The 15,793-nt window shown below is 35.4% G+C and overlaps 1 protein-coding gene across 6 annotated transcripts in view; it reads right to left on the minus strand.

Annotated features, from left to right (window-relative positions):
* Positions 1–384: 384 nt before the first annotated feature.
* Positions 385–15,793, minus strand: part of PTPRM (protein tyrosine phosphatase receptor type M) — a 471,605-nt gene continuing 456,196 nt past the window's right edge. For 3 of the 6 annotated variants that reach the window (XM_081950797.1, XM_081950796.1, XM_081950795.1), the window contains 5 exons: positions 15,216–15,347; positions 8,738–8,863; positions 7,614–7,777; positions 2,829–2,964; positions 385–1,241 (listed from right to left, as the gene is read on the minus strand). In XM_081950797.1, the coding sequence (XP_081806923.1) occupies positions 1,188–1,241; positions 2,829–2,964; positions 7,614–7,777; positions 8,738–8,863; positions 15,216–15,347 (612 nt within the window). In that variant the 3' untranslated portion in view covers positions 385–1,187. The remainder of the gene's footprint in view (positions 1,242–2,828; positions 2,965–7,613; positions 7,778–8,737; positions 8,864–15,215; positions 15,348–15,793) is intronic. The other 3 variants (XM_081950800.1, XM_081950799.1, XM_081950798.1) reach the window with 2 other exon arrangements.

Raw genomic sequence — 15,793 nt, forward strand, 5'->3', positions numbered from 1 at the left:
AGAGAAAGAGAAGTGGTCCCTACCTATGTGGGAAAACACTAGTAAAAAAATAATAAGTTGGTTTGCTATATCCACGGCTGTCAATCTAAATGATCAGTTGTTTTCTAAACCAGTTTTCTTAGTTTCAAGTCAACTAACACTATCAATTTCTGTCATTGGAGACCACAGAATCGGTTTGGGAGATTCGTGCATGCAAAGAATATGCTCCAATGCCGAGTCATAAACATAAAGAATCAAAGTTCTATTTAGTGTATGCTATATTGAATAGAAAACTTGGAAACCTTTAGCTTTTCCTAAAGGCAAATGTGGGCCATAAAATGCTATATATTAAATGAGATTTTAAAAAATATGTACTTATTTATTAAGCTGAAAATCCAGACAGGATAAACAAATGTTTACAATATAATACAACAAGCATTTCCAAGATTTAATAAAAATGATTGTCAGTCATTGTGCTTCACAAAAGGTTTCTTTTTAATGAATAAATAATTTGATGAAATAAAAAATATTTACAATATAAACAAACGGGAAAAGCTTTGGATATAGTAATCTGATCCTCCTGTATTTTTTCCATTTTCTTAATGGATGTATATCAAATCACTTCTTCTGAAACAATACAAGTTGGACAGAAAATTGAAGTCAGCAAGATTAATGTGGTCTGTGGGCATAGCTTTTAGTTCAATTCAAGCTACGCGTGCTTTGTTTATTAGGAGCAAATACAATACAAATGTAACTAAAATACAGTATCAAAATGCTAGGCAGCATTCTCCACAGAACAAAAATGTACACTAATCTTTAACAATAACAAGGATCACTGGCAACAAAAAAAATAGTACAACAGAAAGGTACAAACATTGTCATTAAGAATAGAATTGTGCTCTTGGATTGATCAGATGACTAGGCAGGTATAGTAGGCTCTTCGATGGGTTTGCATGATAGTGGTGTCCAGTCCCAGAGTGTGTTGGTGTGGAACTGTGGGACTGTGACTCAAGCAACGGCCATACTATAGGAAATGGGCAGTGCAAGCATTTTTGGAAAGACTCTCTTGGGCTCTTAAAAAGAGCCAATACAAAGCAATTAAAGTGTAACACCGAGAAGTTCTCATCTCATACACACAGATATCATGAAGCAACTTGCTTCGACTGTGCTAGTGAAACATTTTGCCTCCCTCAACGTTACTTGCAGTATCAGCCAGAATTCAAGTACTCCAAAGCCACTTCATAGCAGAATTTATATTGATCCTGAAGAGTCAAAACAAGAAAAGGGAGGAAGTTAGTTGTGGGGAGGAGTTAAAGAAAGTCAAGTTGTATAATGAATTAATTACAAATATTTAATGACATTTTTTTCTGTGTAGATTTTTTTTAATCTATTAGACAGGGCCACTGTGACCCAATCTGGAAAACATGTATGCATTGGTAATAGGATCATAGAGATATACAATGTAGTCTGCCATATGCAGAATACTTAGATTAAAAAGATGTGCCTTGCAAGAAATGAAAGAAAATAACAAATACAGCATCACATAAATACAATACAATACAATAGTAGAGTTGGAAGGGACCTTGGAGGTCTTCTAGTCCAACCCCCTGCCTAGGAAGGAAACCCTATACCGTTTCAGGCAGATGGCTATCCAACATCTTCTTAAAGACTTCCAGTGTTGGGGCATTCACAACTTCTGGAGGCAAGCTGTTCCACTGATTAATTGTTCTAACTGTCAGGAAGTTTCTCCTCAGTTCTAAGTTGCTTCTCTCCTTGATTAGTTTCCACCCATTACTTCTTGTTCTACCCTCAGGTGCCTTGGAGAATAGTTTGACTCCCTCTTCTTTGTGGCAACCCCTGAGATATTGGAACACTGCTATCATGTCTCCCCTAGTCCTTCTTTCTCTTAAGCTAGACATACCTAGTTCCTGCAACCGTTCTTCATATGTTTTAGTCTCCAGTCCCCTAATCATCTTTGTTGCTCTTCTCTGCACTCTTTCTAGAGTCTCCACATCTTTTTTACATCGTGGCGACCAGAACTGAATGCAGTATTCCAAGTGTGGCCTTACCAAGGCATTATAAAGTGGTATTAACACTTCACGTGATCTTGATTCTATCCCTCTGTTGATGCAGATGCATATTTGTTTCACTATATAAAGAGACTTTTAGTAAACTGACAAATGATGGCAGTAGAATTTCTTCATGACTAAAGGACAGACACAACTTCTTCTTGTAGTAATGATGAACAAAATAGACTATATCCTGACATACTGAATTGTTATGCAAACTTGTGCATACTTGCACATACATAAAACACCAATGGCCTTTCAGCCTTTCTACATTTCAAGTAGTTTCACAAAGTACAACACAAGGAAATAATTGCTCCTGGCCCTTTGTTTCTGAACTCTTTTAATCTTTCTGCAAGATAGAAGAACCATAATTAAATGCAATACACTAAATGTCAAACTGAAATTCACAGTCTTGATAAATATTAGGAGATTAAGCTATTTATAAAATATATAATTTGAAAATCTTCATTTTACATGACTATTATTTCTGCCATACAAAGTCTGTTCTCCTTTTGGATTGCCCTGCCAGAAAAGAAAATTAATAAGGGTGTTCTGTTTAAAGTTGTTACATTTGCACAAAAAAATCTAACACACCTTGAACAAGACTCAAGAAGTAGCATAAAAATGCTTTTTATAAGTCAAGTGATTTCATTATCCCCTTTAGGAAACAACAGGCTTGCGTTTATGAACAGTACTCCACATAAATCACCAAAATGTCACTATGCCTTACGAAAACAGGTATAATTTTCTACTTAGTGGTACAGTTTAAAGAACTCCTACCAGAAGGTCCACCATATTTGGCTTATTATTCCTTAGAGTCTTCACAGCATGGAATACATCAACAGCTCTCTGGTGTTGCAGCATTTCACAAACAATACTGATTGCACAAAATGTCCCACTGCGGCCACCACCATTTCTGTAAGAAAAACAGCAAAATGACTTGATTATTTTTTAGATTTTGTTATTACAGTACCTAAGGATTTTTTTTTCACCTCCTAAAATAAGCTTATTTTATTCAATTATATACAACCAATGAGCGTTCACGTTGCCTAAATAGTCTATCCACAGACTGGATTTGCTGTATAATAATAAGCTAAGCAGAATAAATATTTATTGCTCATGGCGTTTCTAGCTATAGTCTTTGGGATCTTAGAATTCTCATCTTCCCAGGCTTTTAGGCTTAAGGACAAAATTACTTTATCCACCCTTGTTAGGCTAAGTTACAAATTATATTAGGAATCGTGTTAACAATACAACTTTATTTAGAAGAAGATTTAGAAGATTTATGAGCACCTAGAAATAAACAAGGTGATCACTTGAAGCTAGTATGGGTTTGTTAAAAACAGATCATACCAGACAAACCTTACTGACTAGGTGTCTCTTAACATAAGAACTTTTGATTTTAATGCTTGCACAGTTTTCTCTCTCCTTCTGCTGCTAATGTATCTAAAAAGATTTTAAGTACATTAGCAGCAGAAGGAGCAAAAAGTGTGCAGATGGATTCAAAGTTGGCTGACCGACTGCATTCAGCATGTGATTCTCAATGTGCTACATCTACATGGAGGGAAGCATACGGTGGGGTGTCTCAAGGTTCTGTCTTGAGCCCAGTGCTCATCAGCATCTTCATAAGTTATCTAGATGAGAGATAGATGGGGAACTTAAAATATTTGAGGTCAACAACAAGCTAGGGGGTATTGCCAACACTTTGGAAGACTCAAACTTCAGAAGGATCTTGATAACTTGAACATTGGGCCCTAAATCTATATCCTTAGATATATATTCATATCTATTTTTAAAATTGAACAACACTCCCTCACCAGAGGGAGAGATATGACAGCAACTATCTCCTGTTTACAATGCAGTCCTTTCAACAGTGCCAAGAAGGTTCCACACCCATTTATATTCTTAATTCAGATGATTCTGAGGATGCAGATAAACCACCAAGTGGCTTCAACAACTCTCTGAGAGAGACCAATCTTCAGAGTGCTAATGAACAGATAACTGCGAAGAATATAAATCCTTCCATTCCCCACTAGTTTTATTTATACTAATAATTTATATTATAGATATTCGATTATCTATATCTATCCCAAGAATATCAGAACCCAATAAAGCAGTTTATTGCAAAAATGTGTTGCATGCGTTTATTTGCATGATTAAATTCAGCATTTATAATGCTTTATCTCTGGTTATTTTTAGTTTTCTAGAAATTCATCCCGTTCTAGAAACCCTGTTATTTTTACAGCTATTCTAATCAGCATCCTTTAGAGGCACTTCATTGAAAATAATAAACCTTAATAATTACCAGAGTGCAGACTAGTTAGCTTGCAACTCTTTAAAGACAACATTCACAAATGGTTGATTTTCAAAGGAACTACAATATGGCACATCTGTCACATCCAGACAGCATGAAAAGAATGTTCCCTGCTGCCAAAACGCTAGATAATATTGTGCCATTCTTTCAGCATCTAATTAAACTAAAGTCATTTAAAAGGATTATGTTGGAGCTTTTCCCCCTTCCTATGCTACCTCAAAGTGCTATGCACGTGTGCAAACACATGAGAGGTAGTACAACCATTTAATATCTTGAGTAATCAAGAGAGATAATATACATTTGCATTTGAAAAAGACCTCCCAGATGTGCATCTCAAAGCGTTAATGAGCTAAACCTCCCAAAATAAAATATTATAATTTTTATTCAACAGGTGAGAAAACTAGAAAACAGTGTGATAAAACTACTGGACCATGATCAGCTGAAAAGAGGGGTAATTTTAACAAAATCTAGATAGTAGCTAATTTTTAATTTTTAAAAGAACCTTATAGTTCAGTCAGAAAGACTATAGTCTGACTGCATCAGAGGTGGTATTAAGCTGGTGCTTTCCAGTTCGGACGAACTGGTAGTGGTGGCTGCGGGAGGCTCCACCCACCCACCCCGATGTAATGTGGGAGCACTGCACATGCACAGAAAGCGGTGCGCAAGTGCAGATGCAGTGTGTGGGCAAGTTCACATTTGCGAACCGGTAAGGAAGGTAAATGAATCCCACCACTGGACTGCATATGAATGTGACAGAGAAAAAGATGGAGAAGCACAAAGAAAGTGAAGAAATACATAAATTAACATATTATGCTAAGCCACGGTTTGATCACCATTTACTGAATAATCCACAACTGGCTATGTTCTCACAATGATTACCCTCAAAAATCAAATGGGTGGGTTAACAAAACACACCAAACAAAATTAGCATTTATTCTGATTTATCCTACACTAAGGTTAGGAAGAAGTGAGGAAGGTTATAAAGAAGAGGGTTGAAATATTGCAGTTTAGCCATAGTCTGGTTGTCATGGAAAATAGGTTTAAAAGTGGTGGTCCAAACTACACATTATTTCAATACATAATTTCCCATTATGTACCTATTTTTTTTTGTACCCAGGCATTTTTTGTAAGGCTCAATTCCTGGTGACTGCACAGGCAAACAAAAGTATTCTCTATCTTGACCTATCCTTAGCAACAATCATAATTCTTTCAAGGAAATTCTCTTAATCTTGGCCCCATCTATCTCTCTTATTTATTATTTTCTTCTTCATATCTCAGCAGGCCAAGTGTAGTCATTTTTTTTAGTCCTTTGTCCATTTCTATCACATCCCCAAAGTAGATGAATTTCTCCTTGCCCAAAAGATCGTTTTAACTTTAATAGTTCTGAACTTGTCACAGAAATGTCCTTATCCTGTGTGAACTTGTCTGTTTGTCACAGCCTTTCTCCCTAAGATTGATGCCCTTTTTAATTCCTCTAACATACTTTCCTCCTTTATTCCTAAGCCCAAGAAAAACCAAATTATCTATCACCTTCACTCATCTAAAGTTAATCAGATGTCAGCTAAGCAATCTTGTCTGCATCTGACTGTTAACTGTGCTGATGTCCATTTAATGCTACCAAATGACACTGCAAGAACAAAAACTGATATTTTTTTCCATCTGAAATTCCAATCCAATATTACCAGCTATAGAAAAAGCGGTGTTCTATCATCATACAGAACATTGATTCTGTGATGCCCGTATGCTTCAGATTTCCCATTCAGTACAGTATTTCCCCCCCCCCCCCTTATTTTTCACCAAGGATTATCAACCTATTGCTTACTTGACCACTAGATGGTAGCAAAGAGAGCTTTTGCTTCATCTTGGCTGCCATCTACCATAATCTTTCAATCTTCCTTTAATCTCATTTGTGTCTATTAGATCTCCTTCCTGATTACTTCTCAACGTTTCTAATTCTAGGTTGTTGTTTTTTTTCTGAACAGAGAACATTTCATTTTTTAAAATTGTTTTTCTCTTTTTGTTGACATTCTCAACTAAGGTATTTTTCTTTGTCCTTTCTTACTAGAACTAGAAGTCCTTATTCATGCTCTGAAAGCTCTTTGGATCTTCTCATCTTTGAAACTTTTAGATTGTTTTTACTTCAATTTCACAATGTCTCATTTCTTTGTACAGCTCCTTAGACTCTCAAGTGCATAATTGATTCATTGTCTGAATCTGTTCCTTACATTAATCTTATATTCTTACTGCATACTGCCCACATCAAATCTTGTTAACCCAGTCAGTTTCTTTCTCTTAGGTTTAGCCTATATATTTGACATCAATAAATCATGGTGTCTTCCACCAGGCTCAATAGATTGCACTTCTCATTCTTCCATTTCCTATTATGTTGTCAGTTTGATTGCAGTGTTGTGCATCCAGTAATGTCCATATGTAGACTCTGTATTTATGTTGCTTGAAATGGATTCGACAATAAATAAAGAATTCTCTTTGCAAAAGTTTATTATATTATTTTCTTTGTGGTTACACTATGGCAATACAAATCTTCCTGAATTCCAATTATTTATTACTGGAACTCTATCTTTATTCACCTCTCAAGGATGATTTTATTGCTTTTTCTGTACTTTGCAGAAAACTGATATGATTCTAGTGGTCCCTTCCAATTTCGTGATATCATGAGTTACCTTCCAGCCAATCCTTCTGAGGCTCCCTTCCCATGCAGTACAAATAGTATACAATTTGCTGCAGCAGGAAGAAGATGGGATGAAACAGTGGCAGAAACGTTATCCCCTTCCTTACAAAGGAGCACGGTGAAATCCACCATTTTCCATTAAGCAATGTTAATAATGTTACCTCTGGGAAACATATAAAAAGAGCAGAAAGACTATAGTCCTCTCTGATTTAGTTCTCTGTGTGGCAGTACTCAGAATTTATTATCTGTATTGAACAATTATTGACAAACAGATTGTCTATGAGTTTGTTAAATTGCTCCGGGGCTGTAAATTAAGAACTCTCCAGTCTGAATATTGCTTTTGCAATACTTTTACTAGGTGAGTTTGGGGCAAGCTATCTGCACTCTAACTCCCCCCCCCCCCGCTCCCCATCCTATAAGCCTCATCTGTACTACGGACAATTATAGCTCTAACTTTACAGAGTTGTAGTATTTGAATTAGATTAAAATCTAATTCAAATTATAAACCTCAGCTTCATAAGAGTCACTGTTATTTATCACCTTAAGAGTTTTATTCACTTACAAGCAATGGACAACTGTACGGCCCTCTCCTCCATTATATTCTTCCTGCCACTTGTCCACTTGACGTATCAGTTTCAAAAAAGACCGTTTAGATACGGGTGTGTCTCTGTACATAGGCCATCCCAGGAACTGAAATTGCTGTACCATTCGGTAGCCATCTTGCGGCTGTGGGGACCCAGCCAACAGGTGAAGAAAAAAAGACAGTGTTATTTATTCTGAGTTCAAATAATCTATGCCTTACAACTGTACACTGTTATAGAAGATTGTTCCTTACAATGTTCTAAAGAAATTTACATTTCAAAGTTATGACTTTGAATCTCAGATTTAAGATGATGATATTTTAAACAGCTGAAAATACAGATATGCTGAAGTGAAACAATGTACCAGCTGCAAGAGCCAAATATATGATTAATATTACAGCAATCACAGACTACCAAGTTGAAATTTGCAATATAATTCCAACAGTGTTGCTCTTTTAATATGCTTGTCATTGTCAAATTTCTGAAATAAACGTTCATTCTGATGACTTATTGTTAACATGCTAAATACAGACCAATTCGTTCAGAATAACTCTCCCTTCCTTGGCATCTTTGGAAAACTGTACTTATCTGTTGAAAATTTCTACTAATTTATAATAAAGGGAAGGAAAGAGAAAAACAACAACATGTCTTCCAATTTCTCAATTCTATTGACAGACACTTGTGATTTGAAAAAAAAAGTCTTCAGGATTATTGATTTGTTTAGTCTATAATTAATGTTAAAAAATGCTCAAAATATAAATGTATGTATTCTTAATTCTGGAAAATAAATAAATAACCAAGTAAAAGACCTGGCAAAGTTGCTTATTGAGTGTTCTTCATTCTTGTATGTTTTTATTAGGCAGTTAACACTGATCAGATATAATCTAGATTTTCTAAATTCATCCAAATCCTGGCAATACTTTTGTTCCAACTGGAGCTTCTAGGCTGATTCTAATTATAGAATATTACATAGTCTACATTATAAATTGAATATTTTATGGACTTTTTATATGGAATGCTTCCATCAAATAATAAACATTAAAATAAATCAACCCAAACTATATTTCTATCTCTCATAAGAAAAATAAGCAAATAAGATCCTTACTCTTGATGCATTATAAATTCGGAATATTCGACTGATTATATCTTCTTCTAAATCAGCAGAAACAAACTCTACTTGAATAGGGCCATGTCGATGAACACCATTTTCAGGCCAATATTGTGGACATAACTGCAGAAAAAAGAGATTAATTCATGTGTAATTGTATTATTTAGGATGACTCCATATACTCAAGTGTTCTTTTTTTAGGTGCCCATATGAGCTCCAAGGATCACAGAAAGCTAGATGAACTCAGAGAGGTACAACAGCATATTACAGAAAATAAACAGAGAATTGTGGTGTTGGAGGAGGGGACAGCTGGGCTGGAAAGGGAGGTTAAGGCAGTCTGGAAGGGAAATGTAGAATTGGATAACCATGGCAAAAATAGAACTTGAAAGAATGTCCTTTTTTCTCAGATCCCAGAATCTACCAGAAACAGAGAATGAAAATCTTAAAGATATTATGAGTACAATCTTAGCAGAATATATCAAGACAAAGAACAGTTGTGGTGGGACATGGATCTGGTCTATAGGATTAATTCAGCATATGCTAGAACACACAACGTTCCAAGGGAGGTACATGTTAAATTTCTTAGGAGGACCACGAGGGATGAGGTGCTAGGGACCCAAAGGGAGGGACCATTAAAATATCAAGATAAAGAAATTACCATTCTTAAGCAAATTCCGAAAAAAATTAGAGAAAGAAGGAGGAAGTATTCCTCCTTATCAAAGAAACTATACAATAAAGGAGTTTGGTTTAGATGGTTACTGCCAGAGGGAAATGCTGATTTTCTGGGAAGGAAGCAGAATTAGAATTAAGACAGTGGAAGAGGCTGAAGCCTTCACCAAAAAACATTTTTCTCTCCTAGAGGATGAAAATAAGGGAGGTGGTGAGAAATGCAGCAATGTACAAGATATGGGGGAGGGGGGGAGTGGCTCCATTTGGGGACAGGGAGGAGGGAGCAATATCAAAAAGGCTCAGATCACAAAAATAAATGTATTTGAAATATTATTGTAATTGTTGATATACTAGAAAGTGACAAAGAATGAGATGATTGAACACATGATTGATATAATGTAAGAATTCTGTCTATGCTTATCTTTTAAATGTTGTTTTCAAAATTGAAAAAAATGTGAGATTTGGAGGATTTTCCACCACTAGCATGGGAGCTGCCAAAAAATTTTATGCACCTTTGTACCCTTTCCCCATAAATGTTTTAAAAAAACAACAAAATCTTTTTTTTAAAGGATCACAGAAAGCTACATTTACACAAAATGATGTCACGTCTTTTTAACTGTCTGAAAAATAAGATTATTTCCAAAGATAAAAGGGTATAATGCGATATATGTTTATATATCGATGACACTTTGCAGTCCTTCAAGAAAAGACCAACATTTTAAAGCTTACGTTGTTTAATTTTGCAATTATATCTTTGTAGAAAGAAAAATACAGAAACAATTCTCAGCCTCTAAGAATATAATCTACTTTACTACCTAGACTCCAGTGAAGTTTGTAGTACACATCTTGTTTATACAAATATGGAATACATACACTGCAGGAGAAAACTTTTAAAGAGGACACATATAATTTTAATTTTATTTATTTATTAACAGACTTGTTTTAACAAAAATGGTTAGGTTATTTAGAAAACAAAAATATAAATAAATTGAATTTAATTATTAATAATTACAATTTTAGACTAAATAGAAAAATGAACAATTATTTTCAAATTATTTCTAAATGTCTGATGGAAAAGAACTTCCAACTTCTTTTTAAAAAAGAACTGGGAAACACATGCAAGGAATTCTCTGTGGAAAATATTCTGCTGCTCTGGGGTTATCACACACATACAAAAAATCCTTCCTTTGCTGGTTATCATGGGTGTGAAATACATCTGTTTTTCATTTCCCAAGGTAACATTTTTTCTTTAATCTCAACACTACTGGATATCACCGAAACCTTAGTTGACTTCCATATATATAAATATCTCCTTTTCCACTTTTGACAATTTGTTCCAACAGTATACTGCATAGTGTAGTAATCACAGGGGATCAAAGAGATACTCTGGAACATTTAAATAGCAGATAATATTAGGTAGGCTGAGTCCCTCTTAATCTGTCCTGAATCTTCACTTTCCAATATTCCAGACATCAATTTACAAATGGGCTCAGTCAGACAGTTAAGGCCAAGCAAAACAAAACAAAACAAACCCAGAGAACTACTGAAGGATTGTATTTAGGATTTAATTTATATCCTCCCTCTCTATTCATTTGGACATGCAAGGCTAGCAATCAATATAATGAACGCTACAAAAATAAAAATGGAAAGAAGTTACTTTAAAATCTTGCAAAGAAGTAACAATTAAAAACCTGGTGAAAATTACATATTGTGTCTGATGCTCTGGAGTAAAAGAGAAGGTGCATTAACTGCATTTCCTGAGAGAAGGCACTCCCCACCCTGGGACTAACAGGAAAGTGCCCTCTATTTCATGCTGGACAGACTGGGGACATTTTCAGACTGTAATGCTTGAGGACGTTTGCATCAGAAGATGCAGACCTTAGCCATTTTGGCCTTTAAATGTCAGTAACAACATCTTAAATGCAGCCTAAGAAGCAATTAACAAGCAGCACACCTCTTCTGATATCAGCATAACATAATTCCAGTGTTTTATATTGAATAGAAATGTAATTGATGCATTTTTCACCCACTAAAATTTCTGGATACTCTTCAAAGGCATTGCCATATGAAACGTATTGGACTAATCAAAATTGACTTGCTCAGATAGGAACAACCCTTTTCTTAATATGAAATATTTCTTGGCAAAATTTAGAATCCATGCACATGAAAGAAATCTTATAGTTTCTTTCATGTGTATGGTCTGCTAGTCTCACAATACAGAAGTCTTATTGGTATTTTAAGACATAATGCAAACTATGGTATTCTATTTTCAAGCTAGTTATAGGAAGAAAATTGAAAAGCCATCAAATGTGGGGAAAGTAGCTTTCAGCTGCATGGAGAAAATTTGTAAAAATTATATTTGAAAATTAAAGTATTTGGGTTTTAAACATTTTAATACTATGCAAACATTCTGAAAAGAATTGCTTGCATAATTTTACAAGCAACGTCAATCATGTGTCTACTTGTTTGCCTCCTTTCTAGATTAAAGAGTCCCAAATATTACAATCTTTCCTCATATGGAAACTGTTCTAGCTGCTTCATCATCTTAGCTGCCCCCCTTTGAACCTTCTCCAGCTCTACTGTATTCCTTTTGAGGTGTGGTGGTCAGAACTACACACAACATATTATGATATTGGCATCTCTAGTTTCAATTCCATTTCTTATTATCCCTACATGTAATTAAGCCTTTTTAATAGTGTATACAAGCTATGTTGAGAAGTTCATTAAATTTACCCTTACTCCAAGATTATTTAGCTCTGATTCCATTAGTTTGTGTCAGTAGTTAAAATTTTCAGCTCCAATGTACATCACTATATAGTGCCTTACATTGGATCTGCCATTTTGACATCTACTCCCCTAAAAGAATCCTTTGGCACTTGACAGACTCTTATTGTTTTTACCAATTTGAACAATTTACTGTCACCGGCAACATAGCTGTTCCACTAGTCACACCTGCTTCCAGGTCAATTATAAATATGTTAAAAAGTACTAGAAAGGAGTGTCTTTATTCTAGCCCTGTGCTGTTTCGCTTAATTCAGAAATGATTTGGCTGATGGATTAGAAAATGAGATTTTCACATTTTTGGATGACACAAAGCTAGGAGGTTAGCAAACACTTTGTGGGACTATCAAAATTCAAGAGGACACTGACGAGTTGAAACAATAGGCAGATATTAGTAAGATGATACAACAAATGTAAAGTCTTACATTTGCGTAGGAAAAACCAAAAGCACGAGAATAGAGCAGGAAGAGGACATACTGAACAAAACTACACGTGAATTACAAGAATCCAGTCTCATAGTTGTTCATAAGCTACATATGCACCAATAGTATTATGCATTGGCAAAAAAAAAGGTTATCCTTTGCTGTAGCAACATAAGTAGAGTGTCAAGAAGAAGTCATTGTTCTTTTCCAATGCTGCATTAGAATCACACCTTACATATTGTATCCTGTTTTAGGCATCATCTTTTTGAAAAGATGTTGACAAACTGGAACACGTCCAGAAGAAAGTAATCAAAATGATAAGTGGCCTGGATGGAAAAATTAGGAGGAAAGGTTGGAAGCATTGGGTATGTTTAAGGAAGACTACAGGGAGACCTGACAGCTGTTTTTAAAGGGCTGTCATGTAGAAGACAGGAAGGAATAGTTCAGAGTTATTTCACAAGACAAGGTAAGACATAACAAGTTTAAATACAAAGAAGTACATTTTCTATGGACTTTTTTTTTTCTAAAGGTAAGAATCATTCAACAATGGTACAGACTATCCTGGGAGGAGTCAGCAGTTTTAAATTGAAGGCTTATAAACAGAGGCTTCATGGCCATCTGTTGGGAAGTCAGTAGCAGTGCAGCACTTTCCTGCAGAAAGTTAGACAAGGTGATCTTTCAAACCCTACATTCTAGGAATCTACCTAGCCAACTCAAAAAAGGTTTCAGTGTGGTGGCCCACACGGGATACCTTCCTTCGATTTGTACACCAGAACTACTTTTCCCTGCCAAAGGCTGTAAACAATTATGAGCAAGGAGGGTTTGAAGTAACCAATCACACAAATAAACTGTGTGTTATTTTATGGAAGTGTTATGGAAAGATAAAGACAATCATTTCTTCAGAAGAAGTGTACTCAAACAACAACAAGGTAATATCAGTTGTGTAAAACAATATTTGAATGAAGTGTGTGTTTTCTTTTCCCACTTCACCCTATGTACCCTAATTAACATTTTGGAACAGACATTAGCGTAGGAAACCAAGTTTAGTTGCCAACAGACAGCAGGCCTCCAAAGTTTTAAAAGGTAACAAAGGAAGACCAATGGAAAGTTTAAAAGTTTCCCTGCTTTTGAATATTCAAAACATGGCTGAGAAGTCAAATGCACTTTTTAGTAGCAACTAAGCAGCTTGATCCTACAAGCCTTTCCTTGTTCACTCTGAAAATAACTCAACAACACCCAAGATCTTTTGCCTTTCATGCATTTCCCTGGAGACAAGTGATTGTGGTTGGGATACAAAAATATGCAAGTGGATGCCTGAAATTTATAATTACTTGCTGAAGGGGTGTTACTTGTGAACTTTAAAACAATAATGACAACAATATTTCAAATGTAAAGAAAACTATTTTCCTTATTTATGATAAATATAGCATACAATAGAGCAGATTCAGCTGTTAATGTTCTCCTCTTTAACCAAAACATTTCATTAAGCAGTACAATAAATAATTTTAGTCAGAAATTTTAGAAAAACTGGGCAGTTTTACTTTAGTATGGGTACCCATTTTTCAACTTCAGCAGTATTTGTAAGAGACTTTCATATTTCAGTTTCCAGGAACTGACTGACTACTTTTGATGTAGAGTTTGCTGCCATTTCAGCTGGAAAGAGACAGGAAGAACACAGCAAAATAATGCATGTAAGGCTCAAAGGAAGTGTGGTATTTCAGGAAGTCATGCCAGCGCCATTTTAGTTCTAAGTGCAGATGGCTATTGAGCAACACTGATGACAAGTCACCATCTATGTCACACTTTGTCTGGAGACATAATTGTCTCTTTCCCAGTAGCATAAGCTAGTGCATTTTCTTAAACTGACATCCAGCATCCCCAGGAAAATGTCTCCATGAGGATACGCAATTAATGGCACTGCTACTATTAAAGAAAGGGCCTGACAGTCAGCGATCCTCTTTTTTTTTCTGAAAGAAAGAAGCAATTATAAAGAGCAGGATTTCAGCATCACAAAAATAAATCTTGTATCTATGCGGCACAGTAAATAATGGTTGATTTGGACTAGTAAACCACTTCCCACTCGAGAATAAAATTTTATAGCTACTCTACTAAGTGCTAGTCTACAAAATATTTCACGACTCCCAGTGCCTTTACTGTTGATAGTTGAACTTAAAAGGCAAAAGCCATTTATCACTTCATTTTAAATTCTAAGTTTGGCTCCTGTAACTGTTGTGATTAGTTGAATCTTTTTTATATTTAATCTTGGTGCAAAGCTCTCAGGTACTCCTTGACTTATATTGTTAGAACTTGCAAATATTTGCACTTTTAGCTATTAAGAATATTATGTTCTGGGTTTCCCATTTTTCCACAGCTTGATATGGCTACATAACTGAAGGCCTTTCTGTAATCAGTGAGGAACTTATTGATCACTTTCTGGAGATTTCCAGGACTGTGAAGCTGCAAAAGAACATCTTGGAAGCAGATAATGGAAAGCCACCTTCTATCCTGTTTTATCAAGAGAAGTCCCTTAAAGTCAAAATCAACTTGAAAGAGACATTACATACGACGAAAGTAATTTTACTAAATTCATGTCTTTGACTTACTTGGGCTGGATCCACATCATTCAGCATCACTATTGATGTGCAATGGTAGTCTAGAACCAGTCTCCAGAAATCTTTGACAGTATTTGGTAAAGGATGCTGAGTAACTATAAAAGCTGAAGGCTGTTTATAACTCTGAAAAATAAGCAGGATATTTTAATGGAGGATTAAAGTCAGGATTAAAGCTACAGTAAGAAAGTAAATATAAGAAAAAAATGAATATTAATAATATTTTCTTCAAAAAACCGATATTCTATATGTTATGGAAAGAGAAGAAAAAGCTTCTGCTGAACTGGCATGGAAGCACTTACAGCTGTTTAGACTCGGAACAGAATTGCTTTTAAATCCCAGTCTTCCAAATGGAACTTGGAGATAGTGAAGTTATACAGATATAGTCTTAAACCTGCACCAGAGGTTCTTGTCCCTGGTGACATGTGTACATCAGCAGAATGCCATCAAACACAAGGGACAAGGAATGGGAAACCAGACTTATTTTAGGAATAGACAAAGGGTAGGTAGTAGGGCGATGGGTTAAAAAAACAACACCAAGATAGTAGCTGTGATCACACTAGCTTCTTTGT

Source organism: Natrix helvetica (assembly GCF_964273705.1).
Source record: "Natrix helvetica genome assembly, chromosome: 4".
NCBI classification, from domain to species: domain Eukaryota; kingdom Metazoa; phylum Chordata; class Lepidosauria; order Squamata; family Natricidae; genus Natrix; species Natrix helvetica.